The sequence below is a fragment of the Galeopterus variegatus genome, unplaced genomic scaffold, assembly GCF_000696425.1.
Source record: "Galeopterus variegatus unplaced genomic scaffold, G_variegatus-3.0.2 Scaffold849, whole genome shotgun sequence".
In the NCBI taxonomy this organism is placed as follows: domain Eukaryota; kingdom Metazoa; phylum Chordata; class Mammalia; order Dermoptera; family Cynocephalidae; genus Galeopterus; species Galeopterus variegatus.
The window spans coordinates 221,422-241,013 of NW_007726960.1; the positions used below are offsets into that span (position 1 = coordinate 221,422).

At 37.6% G+C, this 19,592-nt stretch overlaps 1 protein-coding gene across 1 annotated transcript in view; it reads right to left on the reverse strand.

Moving 5' to 3' along the window:
* BBS9 (Bardet-Biedl syndrome 9) overlaps positions 1–19,592 on the reverse strand; it is a 221,082-nt gene that overhangs the window by 177,405 nt on the left and 24,085 nt on the right. Inside the window, exon 5 of the mRNA XM_008572932.1 lies at positions 16,653–16,766. Coding sequence (XP_008571154.1) covers positions 16,653–16,766 — 114 coding nt within the window. The remainder of the gene's footprint in view (positions 1–16,652; positions 16,767–19,592) is intronic.

Sequence of the window (19,592 nt, forward strand, 5' to 3'; positions counted from 1 at the left end):
CTTAAAATCATACATAACGGAGAGGGGGCTTAGGGAGAAAATGGGTACTTGACACAAAGAATAATTATGATTTGTAATGATGAACATGCTAACAGTACTGATTTGATCATCACATATTGTATACAAATACTGATAGTCACCTCTGTACCCCATAAATACGTATAATCAGTTATGTTTCAATTAAATTTTTTTTAATTTAAATAAATAAAATAAAAGCATACGTGTGTGTGTGTGTGTAATCATTCTTAAATGAGAGAAGGAAGAGAGGAGAGTGACTAGGTATAATATAAAAAAAAAGTAGACGGCTGAAAAGTCAAAAGGTAGAGGGGTAACTTCTATACTTCTAGCTTGCTTCAATAACCGTACGATAAATATAAAGAGCTCAACTATTCTATAATAAGCACTATATAAAGCCTAAAACTCTACCATGATATATTAGCCATTAAAAGCCAGAAAAACACAGCTATTGCCAGTTAATCTTAAAACTGGGGAAAGTTTACAGGAAATATGTTTCAGGCATATTAGAGGTCCCTGATTTTAGTCTCCTTGTTAACTGAGTAACCCATTAGGCCCAATGCCTACTAACTTATATCATTTGTCAGGCTTTCGTTTATTACAATACAATTAATGCACATTGATTTCCCAACCGATAATGTATTTTACTATTGACATCAAAACAATATGGTTTTCAGGAAGTCGGGCAGGAACAGCAAAGAAAGAACGAGAGATGAATGATGGAGCCAGTTTCCCAAGTTTCAGAAGAATTTGTCACCATCTTTCAAAAAGAAAGGAGCCATTTATTGGGTTCCCAAATTATATTATGTGTTGATCAATTCAAGAACAGCCTAAAACTGCTGAGAAAACCACAGAACAACAGAATTGTGAATAATCTTTCACTGAGAGGCAGAAGTTAAACACCATACACCTTAAGAGAACTGGCAACACTAGACATATTAATAGTGCTAGGCACTGTTCCTAACACATCAGGACCCACATTAAAACCACTGCCGAAGTCTAGAAGTGGTCATAACAAATCTTTCAACCTTGCAGCATAAAAGTCAGTTGATAATTTCTTTGTCTAACACCTAATAAAAATCATTCTTTCAAAATTGTGGAAAAGCTAAGCACAGTCCTCCCTTCTTATAAAGTTTCCTGTTACAAGGTTGCACAGTTTACACATGTTATACTTTATTATTGAGAAAAAAAAAAAAAGTCCTCCTTATAACACCCTCTTTGTTGTAATACTCTGCGTACGCTGCCTCCAGGCTAGATATATAATGAAAGCAAAATCAATTCAGACAGATGGCTGAGGGGAAAAGCTAGTTTCTTTTTAGTAGTCTTTCTAAAGTCTTTTCTCTTTCCTTGTAGCTTTTCATCATTCCACCGTTTTGTTCCTGCTTAACATTTTCCTTTTCTTTTTACATATTTCCTTTGGTAAATGAGAGATGATAGATTGTTAAAACCAGTTTGTACTACCTTGGAAACAAGCCCTTTTAATATACAACTCCTGCCTTCCAAAACCTTGTACAAATTTCATCTTTAAGACAATGAACTATATAGGACTTAATCAACCAGCCACAAAAAGCCATATGAAATCTTAATTTCCCACTGACACATTTTATGTTCACAGTCCCCTAAAATTAGGAATATAACTTTCCAAATTAGATTTAGGAATACTTCTCAGTTATTGTTTCCATATTAAATAGTACTGTCTTATTTTAACAAAGATCTAGAAATGCTGATTTAAAGGTTCTTACAGATTTCAATGTAAGAAAGTTTGGCTTTAAAATTCAGCTCATTTTTAACTTAGAAATACAATTCAAATACTGATATTAATATAGGAGGACCTATGTTGATGCGCCACACTTAACTATTCTGATATTCTAAATTAGCCAGAACTGATGAATTATACACAGTATGAAATACAGAGGGTACAAATTTTGTATCTTGTTTAAGAGGTAAACACAAACAATACCATTCATCTACATAAAAACACGCCTACTAATATCAAAACTCTACTCTCAATATTCTTGGGTGTAGTAAAATTTTATAAAGGTGAAAAAGATTGAGAAATTCTTTCGACAACATAATAAAAAAATCATCCTATATTTGTATGACACTTTTATTTTTGTGTTGTCCTCATAAAGAATTACATAAGGATGTTCATAACAGCTTTATTCATATTAGCCAAAAAGTAGAAACCCCTCAAAAGTCCATCAAAATGGCAATCTCTTCAAATTTTATGTATATAATCCCTTACTCAAATATTACTTTTAAAATACCTCTAACATGTGAGTAGGCAACATGAACATTTGTTTTTCATATTAAGCATTCATGTATCTCTACGTTGGCTTTAGAATTTAAATCTGCAAGCAAGAGCTTCCATGTAGAATGGAAAAGGTCTACTGAATCATCTTAATTCCAGAGAGACGGGGGGAAGCGGAGATTGTGGTTTCTCAGGGTAATGTATTTCGTAGATGAATTTTGAAACTGTTAGAACCCTTTACACCACAGCGCCATTTGAATAAAGTAGTTTATGGTAGCCATTTTCCTTTTCAACTTAGTAAAATATTTAATAGCTTAGTTATCCACTGTTTAAAAGGGGACCATGGTGAAATATAGATGTAAATCAAAAATGGTTGTCAAATTCTATCAAGACTGCCGCACTTAACCACCTTCTTGTCAAAGGCAGTCCTGCCCACAGACATGACAACAATGCCTTTCCAGTCTTGACATTCAGCCACCATGAAAGAAGTACTATTTTTTTCAAACATGACCAAGAAACTTCAAATATTCTTTTTAGCCTTTCTCCCTCTTAGCAATAGCAGGCAACTAAATTTCTATAGCGTACGTATGGAGGGAATCAGAATTCACCTTTAAGGAAAAGTAACAACTTTAAATGATTATGTAAAAACCAAATTTGCAGACTACAGGGAACTCTCCGTATAACCTTCCCCCAGGAACTAAAGGTTTTACACAACATAACATACAGGAAGAGGGTATTTGAGAGTAACATTGTTTTATGGGTCTTGGACCAGAGATTTTATAAATGAAGCCCATATATATGAGAAAAGCCAGCACAGGATGAGAGTCAATCCTATTACCCCTTGATCTTCTGACTTCTCACTGTGGATCCATAAAGGATCTTAAAAACAAATGAGGGAAGTTCTCCAATATTATAACACACCTACACTTTAATGCATAGTTAAGGAACAGGAGCCAATATACTGCAGAGATTCTTCTCAAATGTTATTCTCTGACATTTCAACCATATGTATTAGAAAATAGGGGCTATATGGTTCACTGGTGAGACAAGGGCTATCGAAACATTATCCGTTGATTCTCTACGAGGAAAATAGCATTAATCTTTTATTAGCACTAGGACCACCACACAAAAAAACAAGGCTGTGTGCTGGCTGTTCATTCACCCCAGCTGAGCATATCAGTTCACTCTCTGGATGGCAATCAAAGAATCCAGACAGCTCTGGGAAGCACAGCCTCCCAGCAACCGCATGTGGCCACTAATACGTTTCCTTGGCAGACAAGAAAAAGGCTCCAGTTTAGACAATTAGAAGTTATTTGAAGGCTGAGGATCTGATTATCTAGAGTTACCTCAAAATGAGGCAAAAGGCGACAGACTTATCCTTCAGTTTACTGTTTTCTTTGGCGGGCCTTTTATTCCAAAGAATTCATGAATTTTTATTTATGCAACAATATAATCCCATACAAGCTTGTAGAAGTCATTTTATGATTTAAAAAATATTCTGCCACGTTCATATATTATTGGTAAAATTCTGTTCACCTCCTTTACTGACAATTATAGTCCAAACATATTGAACCTTTTATATACTGTATTTTCTTTCCATCTTGGTCACAAATGTGGGACTACTGTGCTGTCAGAGCTCTATAATCTATACCATGCCCATATTATGTCTACTCTCTGACGTTAAACTTTCCTTGATAAAAATTCTACTTTTCTGAAGTTCTATTTGAGGGGAAAAAAAAAAAAAAGACAAGTAGAATAACTGGAAGAGTTAAAGGAAAATTAGCTTTCACAAGGCACAGAGAGAACAGAGGTAAAAGTGTTAAAGAGGAAGATAAATGCCTTTTCTGCTAACTATTAAAGAATTTAAATTTTGTGTGTGTGTGTGTGTGTGTGTGTGTGTGTGTGTGTGTGTGTGTGTGTGTGTAGCTGGCTGGTACGAACATCTGAACCCTTGACCTTGGTGTTATCAGAACCATGCTCTCCCAAGTGAAGACTTTAAATAATTATTGAAAACTAAAAACATTTGATTTGTGAACATTATCACAAATACAGCAGTTCTGAATATCACACTTTATGCTGAAGAAATATTAATAACAAAAGGAAGAGTAACATATTGAAACACAGCTAGGAGTAGATGGGCAAACTTACTTCTACTGGTAAGCTTGACGTACATAAACACTGCATCCCTGGCAGACTGAGAAATAACGCGAGTAAAGGTGAACCCAGAAGGGCCACATGATCACCCCCACTTTACCACTACGACAGACAGTGACTACCATAACCCATACACTGTAACAGATGTTCAACAGGTCTGTTAAAAAAGAAAACAAAACTTAGAAGTTAGCTAGAATGATGGCACCGAGCTAACGTTTGTTCTGAAAAATACCACCTGACTTGACCATCACATATTGTGCACAGGTATTGATATTCAACTCTGTACCCCACAGATATGTATAATCAATTACGTTTCAATTAAAAAAAAACAAATAAGCAAAATTAATCTATACTAAATAAATATAGATAATAGAAATAAAAGACTGCCTCTTCAGGAGACTACCAGCAACATCCAAACAACTGAACTGTTGAATCCACAAGAATTTTTATTATGAACATCTATTTTTCAAATTAGCATTGAAATTAGTCTCAAAAGACTTTCAAAAATGTAACATCATGGATTAAACAAATAAATAAGTAAATGATAAAGAATAACAAACATACACCAGCAGCCGTGAAAGCTTCACGCCACCATCTTTGAAAAATGGTGGCCATCACGCAGACTTTTCCCAAGAATCTCCAGGGCTAGATTTGGTGCATTTTGAGAAGCTGCTAACTGTAAACTCCACGTGCAAGGAGGAGGAATGGTGAGGTTGTGAATAAACAAAATCCTGAAAATCTCGCTAGAAATCCCAGTTTTTGAGCAAGACAGATCCAGAGGGCATGTAGACAGCCTGGAGAAATGAAAATGTCTATAATAGCAAAATCCCTACTGTCATCACATTCCCATCTTAGCAGACAAGAAAAACACAAATTTTACCATGTTGGTATTTTTCTGCAAAAACGAAGAGTGCAGGAAAGGCCATAGACCATAAAAATAGCAGCCAGGCTCAATATCTCCAGCAATTATGACAAACATGAGAAGCAAAGACGAGCTACAGCAGGAACTGCCACATGAGCCTTCACACACCCACGAGAGGCCAGAAAGCCAAGTGATGGGTGCAGAACTGCAACAGGGGAGGAAACAAACAGGACAGGCTCTGGGAAACCTGATGACGAAGTCTTCACAGAGAAGATCCAAAGTCTGAGAGCATCTCCCCTGCCTTGCAAGATAACAGGTTACAGACCACCCAGGCCGTGTAAACAGTGATTCAAGACATTTAACAAAACTGCAGGAGACAGGGTGAGGCTAGATCCTCCAGGAAGGCTGCCACACCACAGATAACCTCTCCACCTCCCCATCCCTTCCCCACTGCCCCCATAGTTAGGTGACAAGCAGAGACAATGGACAATATCCAGTCCTCAAAGCAGCATGTCAGAAGGAAAACAAACTCATCTGTGACTGGGTGGGACAGAAGGCAAGGAAAATTCACCAGCACCATGAAAAAGCAAACTGGCCCAGACCGAGCTGGACAGGCTAAGCTTGAGTGAGGGAAAGAGACTGGCCTGGCAAATCCACAAATGCACTACAGAAAAAAGACAGGAAGAGGGGGAGACGGGAAGACAACATGCAAAAGACAGATGAAGAAAAAACAAAACAAGAACCAGAAGAAAACTTTCTGAAAACATTTCACACTACTGAGCAATTTATCAAGAATGTGAATTAAACTAAACAAGCACACAATGACAGGATGATATGGGAGGCTGGAGAACTAAAACAACAAAATGAAAACCAAAACCAACCCCTAACAGGTATATTTTATATACGTATATGTATAATGTTGTTTTCCGTAGATGGGGTACATTATAATCTAGTAACAATTTGTTTACAAGTGAAACATGGTTGTGGTGTCATCTACCAAATCTCAAGTGATCAGTCGGTCAACGGCAGCCCAAATCCACATGAAATAGACAGGATGAAGAAGGAACAGATCTAAAATGACTATTAGAGACTACCTGCTGTGGTCTGAATGTCCCCCAAAATTCATATCTTGAGACGGAATCCCCAGTGTGGTGGTATTGAGAGATGGCGCCTATGGGGAAGCAATTTAGTTATGAGGGCTCCATCCTCATAAATGTGCTTATAAAAGGCCTGGAGGGAAGCAGTTTAGGCCCTTGGCTCTGCTGCCCTTCAGCCATGTGAGGACACCTAGATTGTGCCATCTATGAGAAACAGGCCTTCACCCCACACTGAACCTGTCAGTGTGTTGGTCTTGGACTTCCCAGGCTCCAGAAATGTGAGAAATGAATTTCTGTCCTTTACAAATTACCCCGTCACAGGTATTTTGTCAAAGCAGCACAAATGGACTAAGACACTACTTCATGTCAGGAAATCTCAAATTTCATGGAACAGAAGTCATTTATAAGCATTACTCTAACCATGTAGACTAAACAAAGAACCTGCAAGGCAAGGTGGCAAGAATGAGCAGAGGACAACAGCACAGTGCTGTCCTACACATTCCCCGTCAGCGCCTGCAGACACTGCTATCAGAGACCTGAGCTGCGATCTGGACACACCATACATGCAGCTCAAGAGGGCTTTTCCAGAATATAAAATGTGCACAGTTTATGCATTACGGTGTTTTTGCCATTTTGAAGGATAAGCGAGTTTTGATTTCGAGTGCAAGAACTGACAGGTAAAACATATCCATCACTAAATATTTAGGAATATCATATATAACATGATATTTTTCCTGTTTGCAGGTAAACCCAAGTAATGTGGGGTTTTTCTCTGTTTTGTAGTAAATCCATGTTTTCAGTTGATGCAAAGTGAGGGCCAATACTTAATAAATTCTTCAGATGACTTCAAAATACATGCATATGAAGTAAAAGCTTTTCTACGAAATAATATCCACTTGACATATTTACTGCCATATCTTGCTTGAATCCCATATTATACAGCACCAGACTTTACATGATTAACATACTTTTTCACTGGTTGTGCCCTTTTGGGGTTTAGATAACTAAATTCCAGAAATATAAAATTACTCTAAAATTACTCTGCATTAGCTCAGGTTGGAATGTTCTGGGATGCTTTCTACTGTGCACCAATATGTTATCAGTGGTTGTGATGAGGAGGTGGAGCTGATCATCCACTTTCTCTTTTCCACGGTCCCTGTGTTCTAAATTATTCCTTTGTGAACATGATTACTTTTATAACAAAAGTACACACATTTTGGTGTGGGGAATATTGAAAGAGAGGAGAAGATCAAATAAAAATCAGGCCCTATATTATTTCAAGTTTTAATCTATTCTATAAAGAATCTGAGACATACTAACTCCAAAATTTAAAATGTCTATGCATAGCAGGACTAAAAACATGACAAATAGCATTGCAAAGCATTCAACTGAATTGAATTACAACAAATCTCTAAATACAAATAAACATTTGAAGCAATTACCACCCCATAATGTAGCCAGATAAGGCTGGTACCGCCCAGGGCAGGGCACAGCCTTTAAGTGCTTGGCCCTGCCTTCTCCAATCCACAGACACCTTAGGGCACGCTCTCAGATCGCCACTGCTTGCCTCTCCTGACCGTTCTAAAGCAGCAGCCCAGGGAAAGATCTAAGAGAGAAAGTGAAACCAAAAGCCAGACGGACACTTACAGTTTTTTGGCCACCCTATTTCACTTGCTTTTGTTAATGTTATATAACTGAGTTAAAGGGGGCTCATGTATATATCAGCCCCATGTTGTTTACTCCTTCAAATGAGCAGAACGTGAACTCAAAGCCCAGATACCAAACTCAATTTTTTACACATATTGCTTTAGATACAACCCAAATAAGCATATTTTTAGCCATTTAGAATGTGGCTGCTTTGCATACCCCACAAAACTGCACCCAACATCTGTTAGTCACAGATAAAACAAACTCCAGGACTGTAAAGGACTGCAAGTTGTCGCTTGCTGCCCTTTAGAGATCTCTGATCCAGAGACTCCCCATCTTGCTCCTGAGCAACACCTGGACACGTGAGCCTCACTCTGATTCCCCTCTCTCCACAGGGGTGTGCGGGAGGCCCTGACCTCTGCCCCTTCTGGGTTATGGCCCTATCACTGTCTCTGGAAGGTCTCCTGCTGTGAGGGACTTTCCCGTTGCATGCAATCCTGTCAAAGAATCACCCATATAAAGCTCCTTGTGTTCTGGTGCCATCTCATAGTCATGTCTTTTTCCTTGATCAGATCCAAGACCCTCAAATTCGCCACCATTAATTATTCACTGATAGTCCCCTGGAGATCCACCCCTCCCCATGCTTAGTCTTAGTGGTAAAAGGAGGACTGACCCTACTTCCTGCACCTGTAACTCAGGCCCAAGCTTAACCACATTCCTTGGTGACAATGAATGGTTCAGAGAAGGCCCAACCAGAGCCACTGAGTTGGAAAGAGACTTTTTCTGAGCCTTCTAGGAGGCAGACACACTTTAACATGAACTAGAATCCGACAGGTAAGATTTAGGGCAGCTATAGCCATCTTGCAACCAGGAGAAAAAAGCCTGTGCAAGGAAATGGAAGCAAGAGATGAAAAGAGAAAAGCCGCACAGTGAAGGCCCAAATGACGGAGTAGCCCGTCAATTTCCTATTGTTGCTTAAGCCAACTGTGAGCTGCAACCAAAGGAATCCTGGTTGTACCAAAGGCAAGGTTGGAAAAAGAACAGAAGCACACCCAAATCCACATGGAATTGTGGCCTCTGCAGAAAGTGGGAGGTTTAGGGTTTTGTTTTGTTTTGTTTGTGGCTGGCCAATATGGGTACCCAAACCCTTGACCTTGAGGTTTTGGTTTCTGATAGCAACATTTCTTTTAAGTCGTGGGTTGTGTGTTGCCAAGTAAGCTCAAAATATAAATACCCCCATGTTAAACAAAAGCTTCACAATCAAGAAAAGAAATTTAAAAATTTTTTTTTAAAAAGGGGAAAATGTTGGTAAAGAATAATAATGGAAAAAGAAACAGATGGTGGTGATAATCTCTAATGAAGCAATAAAGAGTCGTTTTTCCATAAACCACAAATTCATTATGAATAGAAGGCAATAATTCAACATGATTATAAGAACAAATTATGTGATGAGAAACAAAATTTTAAGGAACAAAATAGGCACACCACAATCCAAACAACATAATTTTTAAAATAAAGTGTATGCAAGTTAATTTTTTCAACAAAATATTATGGAAGGCATTTTGTTCATCAAATGAAGATTTCATCCTGCATGCTCCTTATAAAACCTCTTCCCCTCCAGCTACGGCTTTAATTTCTCCTACCCTTCATGGCCAGACCTCTTCACAAAGCAGCTTTCCTTCAGGATTTCCATTTCTTCTCTATGGAATCCTCATTACAGCGCAACTTGACCAATGCTCCCACCCCACCCTTCTGTTAAAACTGCCCTCCTTATGATCACCAATGACTTACTTACAAGTGGCCAAATCCAATATTTGCTTGTCGGTGCTCCAGCTGCCTAAGTCTGACACTCCTGACTCTTTCGTTACCTCTTGAAACCTTCTTCCCTCCCCCTCCATGAAGCCATGCTCTCCTATCTCTCCATTTGTATCTCTTAATCTCTGCATTAGTTCTTCTTCCTGTCTACCCTTCAATTTACTGTTCTCAGCAAACACAGCCATAGTGCTCTTGAAGAGTACTACATCCTTCACCATTAAAGATCATCTGGTAGCTAAAGAAGAGAGATTTGCCTTACTGAAGGCTTTAAGCTATAGGTCAGAAAGTCAATTTACGAACCTGAAAATAGCAAGGTTTTTTAAAGCAAAGTGATAATTAAAAAAAAAAAAAAAATGTGCTCCAATGTCTGAAATATAATCTTCTCAAGAGGAACAAGCTATCCCAGAAGGAATTTGAATGATTCAACCTTTGGGCAATGGTTTTTATACAAATGACCATTAAGCTGCTCATTTATAAGAAACTAGGATTACTAATCTCTGTATTAATGTGGATAAAAATGAAGTATTGAAAAAAAAAAAAAGGTAACAGCACACACCCCACCCTAAATTACTCCCCTCACACACAAACACACATACAAACACACACAAATACACATGCACTCATGTACTCAGCACTTAGGAGGAAGCTGCTCCATCCTCAGGGCTGCAGCATAACTTTGCACATATTCATCTCTATTATGACTTAACTCATTATATTACAGTTAATTCTTAACCTTTATTGGCCCCTAAATTGTGAGTTGCTTGAGGACATAAACTGTCTTTTACTCATCTTTTTCCTCCAAGAAACTAGCACAGTGCCTGGACACTCAGAAGACTCTCAGCAAATACACATTGGATGGATGGATGGATGGATGGATGGATGGATGGATGGATGGATGGATGGATGGAAAGAAAAACGACGCAAGGGAGGAATAACACTCCAGACTTGCTTCAGTCCCTGAAAGTTCCCATGCACTCCCAACGAATCAACAATTCCTTCCCAGTGTCCCTGCTGCACGCCTGAAAGATTCCTATATAAGGTTCATCGACCTGTCAGAGCCCTACAGGGCAAATTTTGGGTAACTGAGGATGTAACTAACTATAGAGTCTCTAAGTCGGACTATGAGTAAAGGAAATTCTAGCTCAAATATCTTGACAGTAGCCAGATACATTACATAGACTACGTGAAGTATCCTATTTTATTAAACTAAGTGTATGTAGTTGTTGACCTTAAAACGATAACGTTTTTTTCTGAACTCCACGACTGGCTGTCTGTCAGTTAATATTAATGCTGTCCTTTTCTAAATATTGTTTTGAAATGGCAAGTTTATCTTAACTAGAAAAATACCATGTTAACCCACTGGAAGTTTTAGTAACACAATGAAACAAAAGCAAAGTAAATTTCTGGCAGAATATCATTTTGTTTCTTTTTTCAAAAACAAGTAGAGTTCAAATTACCAAATAAATTCTACCAATTTTACTAACATATTTTGAAATCAATTCAAATCCACCTTTTCAAAACTGATTTAGTCCATTTCCTAACTGTAACTTGTTTGTCCACACTTACGCCATGCACTGAATTTCGCAAGCATTAAGTTTTCAAGAATATAAAAAGCAAAGATAAACTAACATTTTTATAAAAATATAGTTGTATTCCTCCCAAAAAAACAGCCTAGATTTAAATATTTAAAACTACAAACATTTTATAACTTCAAACACATCCCTGTCTACCAAAAACAAAACAAAACACAATACAGCCATTAATGTTGTACTTTTGAGGGAGACCTTTAACTTTTGTTTTATTTTTTATTTTTTCAGACTTTTCTTACAAACCAAAGCACCAACCAAAACAATGAAACTGAAGAAGCATACATATGACCAAAAGTTAACATATTTCCCATAATCTATGAAGAACCGAAGTTATACACTTAACTTTAGCCAAACCAAACTATAATCCTTTCTAACAGGAAAGTTTTCTTTTCTGAATTAGGAAGGAGGTAAATTCACTCACAGCCCAGATACGGGGGGCAATTTAGTGTGGTTAACACCACAAGCTTCTGGATGCAGAAAGCCTAGGTCAGAATCCCTCCTTCATCATTTACTAAGTATATCTTGGGCAAATTTTTCAACCTGTGAAGCACTTAGAACACTGCCTGGGACGAAACAAGCATTTGGCAGATGCAGGGCTGTGGCACACCTCTAGATATCTGCATCACCTGGAACATTATCAAAAATTCAGAATCTCAGGTCCAATCCCAGATCTGAATTGAGTCAGGACCTGTCTTTTTATCATGATCCGCTTATGATACGAACGCAAACTAACATTTGAGAAGCACAGTTAGAAAGTATTTCTACATCATACTCTATGAGATGTTACTTATTATAAATATTTTTTTTAAAAACTACTCCATTACTTTTCTGCAACTTGAAGAAGTTACACCGATCTTTAGTAAAAGGCAAAGCATTATTTTGGGATCAAAATTCTTCCATTAGTGATTTCTTACTTTATTCAAAGGCAATACCTGCTGACGCCGAAAGTTGTAGAGCACTGCCATCTAGTGGCAGTTCGTTCTGTGCACGTACAAAACACACCTCCCACTGCCTTCCCAGATTTTAAAACATGTTTGTTTGAAACAGGGGTGGGGGTGGGGGCGGCAGGAGCGAACAAAAATAAATTAAAAATTAAAAATAAATAAAATAAGATGAAATAGTGCTAGGGTTTTTTCTTTTTTTAGGCGTAATTACTTCTTTGAGGACTACTAACATGATTGCCCAACGTAATAATTCAACAAAAAACCAAATGAAATACAGAGGAAGGTATAAAACAAAAATTTTTGTTTCTTTTTCAAACTCAGATCAAATCTAGGAAAGTTTTCAAATTGAAAGAATGACCAGAAGAGGCGCACATTAAACACACACAAGAGACATCAGACTTAGAAAATGGGCTTTCTCTTGAAATGTGCACATCTTGAGGGTGACTTTTACTTTCTTCTTCCTCTGTTCTGTACTTTTCACTATTTATACAGTACTCAAGGAAGAAAGCTACTTTCAACTTGAGAAAAAAATATTGTACAACTGTCTGACTTAATGACTTAACTTCTCCATCCTATCCTAAGGAAATAATCAAGAAATGTTGACAAAGATTGATGAGCAAAAATGTTCATCTCAGCAAACAAAACTTAATTTTAATAGCATCATAATAACCCACTGAATCAACGCATTGATACTTAGTCATTATCCCCATCACTCATTTAGATCACTTTTAATTTCACTATATTGCACATAAACACATATATGAACATACAGAAGGAAGGAGGGGAGGAGAGGAAGAGGGAGGAAATAATTGATGTGACTTTTCCATATTTTGGGTCACTTCCTAATACACATTCCCATAAGTCACATTACAGCATCTAAGAATATTTTCATAGTTCTTAATAGCCAACCTGGTTTACACAGCATCAGGTTTTATCCTATGGCTGATTTTTTTTTAGCAGCTTTACTGAGATACAATTTACATATTTTAAAGTTCACCTCTTTAAATTATACAACGCCAACAGTTTATAGTGTATTTACAAAGCTGTGCAACCACCACCATAATCTAGTCTTGAAGCATTTTCATCATTCCATAAAACGCCTTATGCCCATTAGCAGTAACTCCCCATTTCTCCCACGAATCCCCAAATACAACTAATTTTTACTAATTGTCTACCCCACAATTTTTCCGCATTTTCTTGTAGATACCTCAATGACATTACATAATTGTTTTAAGCCCATAAATGGAATGATTCCTTCTGCTACTCAGATGTTTCTGTTTCAAACTGTGAAGCGCTTTGCTTCTTAACCACAGGAAAGTAGAACAGTCAGAATGTCCTCTCGTTTCTTTACAATGTACTGTTTAAACGTAAGGCATAATTTCAGAGCTAAGAGAAGGAAGGCACCATATAGGCACAGAGTTATCCACTCTTTTCAAAACTAGCAGCAACCATCACCGTAAGGGAGGAAAACATTTTCCTTCCCCATCACAGGTTCACAGCTGAGGTCCCTGGAACAAAAGACAGAGTAACAAGAAAAACATACAAATTTATTTAGTATAAATTTTATGTGGAATAGGAGCCTTCATAAGAAAATGAAGACCTGAAGAAACAGTTAAGCCTGTGAATTTTTATGCCAGTTTGATGAAGAATTGGATCGTCGTAGAAGAAATATGACAGAACGCAGGCAGCAGGATCTAACGGCACTAAACGGGGGACGTCAGCAAGGTCTGTTCAGACTCTTCGTGGTGACCCTTCATCTTGAGAGACTGGGATACTCCTCTCCTCTGCATACAGGGGGGCACCTCTCACAGGAGGGGCTTACTCGCTGCAGGGAGGTCAGGCAATTCTTCCTACGTTTTACAACCTGCTTCAGGGGAGGAGGTTGGGGGGAAGACGTGAGTTACCTTTCTGCTTCTGCCATTTTCTTCAATAAGCCCAGGTGTCATATTTTAGAGTAACATGTCCTTAACCCCATCACATTACTTTGGTTTTTTTTGTTTCTGTTTTGTTCTGTCTTTGCTTTTTTTAAAAAAATTGAAACAAAATTTTACAGTGTAAAAAAATAATATTAATAAAAAAATAAACATAATTGTACATATCTGTGGGGTACAGAGTTGAATATTAATTCCTGCTATCACATTAATTTGGAAGTTTATTATTAAATCCAGCCAAAACATTACACAAAAACAAGGAATTTCTTTATTTTAATTAACTTAATCTGAAAATAAAATTAAAAGTATAGTGCAATTTATGTAAGATAACATTTGACATGTGATCCAAGAATTGTTGTGATGCTACCAAAAAAAAAAACAACTGACTTTTATTTAGCCAAAGCACTTTTTTCTCATACAATTTTCTGTACTACAGATGTATGAAATTTAGCAATTTGCTTTTTGGGGATTTGGTAGGGGAAAGAGAATTGAAAACAGCTAATTAAACAAGGGAGAACTAGGTTACTCAATCATGTCAGGCATTTTTTTAAAAGAACAGTGAAAATCAGTTCTAAAAGCTGAGGGTGGGAGGGGACACTTCACTGATAAAAATTAGCCTCATGCTGTGGTTTGAATGTGTCCCCAAGCTCATGTTGGAACTTAACTCCCAATATGGTGGTGGAAGGTGGGGCCTTGAAGAGGTGATTGGATCTCAAGAACTGTGCCCTCATGAGTGGACTGGTCCATTCATGGAGTAATGGGCTCACGGTTTAATGGGTTGTCGTAGGCATGGTTCTGATGGCTTTATAAGGGGAGCAAGTGAGAAGGTTAGCTCTCTCTTTCCTGCAATTCTTGCCATGTGATACCCTGCGTCATCAAGGGACTGCATTTAGCGCCAGCACCAAGAAGACTGCCCTCACCAGATGCACCCCGTGAGCCATGGACTTCCCAGCCTCCAAAACTGTAAGAAATAAATTTCACTTCTTTATACATTACCTAGTTTCAGGTATTCTGTTATGAGCGATAGAAAACTGACTAATACAGCCTCTCATCTAAATCTTAGATCTTTCTCTCCTCTCTTCTAACTTTAGACGTCTACCATATCCCTCAATCCAAACATTCCTGTTACTCAAGTTAAGCAAGTTTGCAATCTAGCCGAGTGTTTTGTTTCACATCACTCTAGTTGCACAAAACGTTCATTTGCACATCACCACCAAAAACATCCCTGATGGCTAACTGATATGCCCAAATTCATCTATGCCTTGTCTTTAACTATGTATAAAAAAACTGAGTTCACACAAATGAAGGATATTTTCAAAATAAAGCCATTTTCCCATGTCGTGAAAGAAAAATATAATATAGGTAACCTCTTTAATGCAATAGAAAGCAATAAACTTATAAAAACATCATCCCCAAAAGAGCTAAAATATTATAAAATCCCTAACATATGCTCTGCTGGTGTGCGTGTACATACCTACACACACACACATACACACCAGTCACAAAATCACACAGGTAAGTGCCGGTACCTGTCTTCCTGTCCTCAAACCAGCACCTCTACTACCCTGACATGGTACAGTGAGATAAGCTGTCTCATAAATAAGAACCCTTTCACACCAACAGCAACAGTGCACACAAGCAAGCACCAAGCCCTGGTGATTCCAGAAGCTCTGGGACTGGGTGAGCACACTGCAGGTAGCCCTTTTGCTAATTAGAAAAAGAAGCACCTCAAGGTAGGAGGAACCCAGTCTCCGTGAGCTAGCACAAGAGGCACTCTTTCCTCTAGGTAGATTTATTCCAAGCCAGAGAGCACCATTTGACTAGCAGGATCATGTCTAGATTTCAAACCCCCACTTGTCCCCACTTCCAGCTGCCCTTGTGCAGAAACAACTCGCACGACTCTGTGCAGCAGCCTTGGAGGTAGGGAGGGTGAAGAAAGGCGTTTGCAGCTTCACCCTGCCTGCAGCAGGTGTAGCAGGGACCCCTGTCAATGAGAAAGGCAGCCATTCATTCCAGTGACAGAGCCAGGCCCACAGTTCCACCACAAAAAAAGTTCAATTTCAGTCAATTTATATTTAAAAGATAAAATCTGTAAAAAAAAAAAAAAGGCAGTTTTAGAAATATTTCTGCATATCATATAAAAGTGCTGGTTATGTGAAAACCAAACACATCCAATGTTTAAAGTTTTCTTTTTTTGTTATTTTGCTTGAGTACTTGGATACAAATCTTTCAATAAAATATCTATTTTAATTCTGAGATTCAAACCACGTAATCCTCCATTTTTATACAACCAAATATTCTAAATCTGTCACTTGAAATAGTACGCCCATGACTAAAAGTAAATTACCTTTTACACCACCAAATGATCCGTAAGTCATATTGCAGGCTGTTCTCTGAAGATTATGTTCATACATCAATTTGATCTGATATTGGTTCCCATGTTCCACATTACCCAAAGTTCCTAAGGGGAAAAAACAAAAGGATTACTTTGTATTTGTTTACATTAAAAAATATTAATTTCTTCTCATCCTCTACACCAATTCTAAGTAATTAAATTTCAGTAAAATTTAAAATGACAAAGCACTAAAAATATTATGTATTATGAACAATTAGCATACTGATGACACAGAAAGCCAGCACAGTTAAAACAATTTAAGTCTCAGCTAGATTATACCATTAGAAGAAATTCTACCCTGGGGGACACTTTATTACCTATTTCCATTAGACAGACTACATCTGAGTAAAGTGTAATTGTTTAAATAACAACAAAACCTTCCAATTTCAATTATGAAATAAATGAGGTTAAGTTCCTTGCATTTATAAATACTAATAGAGCAAAGAAATGACTCAAAGTGTCTAAGGAAAAAATTCCCAACACTCACAAACAATTCATTTTCCTGCCTCAACTTTCAAAATACTCAAGCCCCTAATATTTTATATTCTAATTTAATGGAGAGATCTTCTAAGCTTCCCTCAGCAAGTAAACAGGACAATGTGTTTTATCTGAAGTCTGCCAAGAAGAATCCCCTTCAAAACAAAGAAAAATACTCTCTCTGCATTTAACAGAATGTAAGTACTACAATCACTTTCTAGTTCTTTCCAAATAAAAAAAAAAAAAATTCTTTATCTGTATTTTAACCTCTGGTACTAAGCTTTTGTAAGAGAGTACTTAGAATTATAGCATAGCTCAGTGATGAGGCAAGAACATTATGAGTAAAAGAGGTGTTAGAAAGAAAAAAGGATCCAGAAAGCAATTTTTCCATAAAGAAGCATCTTTGCCATTCATTCATTCATTCAAAATGCAAAAGTTAAAGAAAATTTTTAACTTTCATAAATCAAAGGAAATAGTCTCCAAAAGGGTAGTATTTGATCATTAAAGCAATCTAAATGTATTTACATGTATATGTGTATATATGTGTGTGTATAATGTATACACATATTTTTATATGAACATTTATTTAATTAGGTTTGTTTGTTTTTGTCCAGAAGGATTTCCTAACATACACTGAGGTTATAAAAATATTTTACCTCCATTTTAGAATTGAAGCATGTTAAGTTCAAAAAAATTTTTAAGAAATTTCCCCAAAATCACAGAGCTGATAAAGGACACAACACTCAAAGCAGATTTAGAAGCAGGCACGACATATCCTGGTGCCTGGCTGTCCTCCATTTAACAACTTTCAGGGAACTTGGTCCTCCACCCAGTAAAGGTTATACCTTCTGTGGGTATTGCCAATAACAATTTCCCAAAAGAAAGTAGCATCAATAATATAAAATTTTCAGTGAAGGGTGCCAGAAGATGCCACCTCAAAATAGGCCTTTTTAGCCTGTGGATTATTTTGAGCTAAAGGCTATTGAGAAAGAAAACACCCTGAAAATAGGGTACAAGTTTTCCTTTTATAAAGGAAATTTAGATTTATAAAGGTAATTTCCATGTATACAGAGTCTCCCTCTGCAGTACAGGAAGAAGAGGACTCAACCCTCATCAGTGGAGAAGGCTCTGACTTAAATCTACAAAATAAAACTAACTAAACGACCCTTGTTTACTATGCTTTTCCTGGTCCCCTTCCCATAACTTGCCTTCCCCATCCAGAAACCCCAAACCCACTTTCTTTTGTTTAGCCTAAAATGGTACTAAAGCCCAAGTGCTAATGCACTCATCGCTGGACACTGCCAGTGTCCACGTGCAACGCACACATTAATAAACTTCTGCTTGTTTTTCTCTTGTTGCTTTGTCTTTAGCCAGTTTAGTTTACAGGCTCTGGCTGGAGAACTTAAGATAGGTAGAGGAAAAGATCTGTTTGCTCCCTACACCACTTGCACCTTTCCCAGCCTGGCCTTCCCTCTCCCTCTACAAGGTGAAGGGTTGTGTGAAGTTAAACTATGTTTGTTCTGAAGATGCTCCTGTACCCTGAGTTCCCACATACAGCAAACAAACAAAAAAACAGCAACCTAACTTAGTACATAAACAAGCAAAGCCTAACAGGAGTAATCTCAGCCAATCACAGAAGCCAAACCTTAGAACTTCAGCCAATCACAGGTGGCCAACTGGTCAGACCATGTTCAAATAAGGCAAATGCCCAGCTGTAACCAATCCAGCTGTTTCTGGACCTCACCTCTGCTTTCTGTCCATACAGCTGCCTGCCCACATTGAGGACCAGAGCTCTTTGAAATTTCTTCTGTTTCTGAGAACCTCCCAATATCTAAATCATTCCTTGCTCAATTAAACTCTGTTAAATTTAATGTACCTAAAGTTTTTCTTTTAACAGCAAAGAGGAAAAACTAACAAGGGAGAATTTCTTGGAGGAGAATCACTTCTACTCAGTTCCATTTCCCAGGAAATGGTAACAGGAGATCTCCCCTACTGCAAATTAAGTTTGTCCTACAGGTTTTTTTAGACATAACCTAACTTGATATGTAAATGGACTCTAATCTACTCTTACAACAAGTAGCTGAGTCTCAGCCAATCACTGGCAGACAGCTGTTCAAACCAAGTTCAGATAAGGCAAACGCCCAGCTGTAACTGATCCAGCTGTTTCTGGACCTCACTTCCGCCTTCTGTAGGTCACTTTCCTTTTTCTGTCCATAAATGTTATGGGAACACGGTGTAGCCCTGTAGCCCAATAGTCACTTTGAACCTGTTCTAGTTCTGGGGGCCACCCAATTCTTTGCTCAATTAAACTCTGTTAAATTTAATTTGTCTAAAGTTTTTTGGTTTTTGTTTGGTTTTCTGTTGTTTTAATAATGCCAATGGGACTAAAAAAAAAAAAAAAGCAAAGAGAAAGAC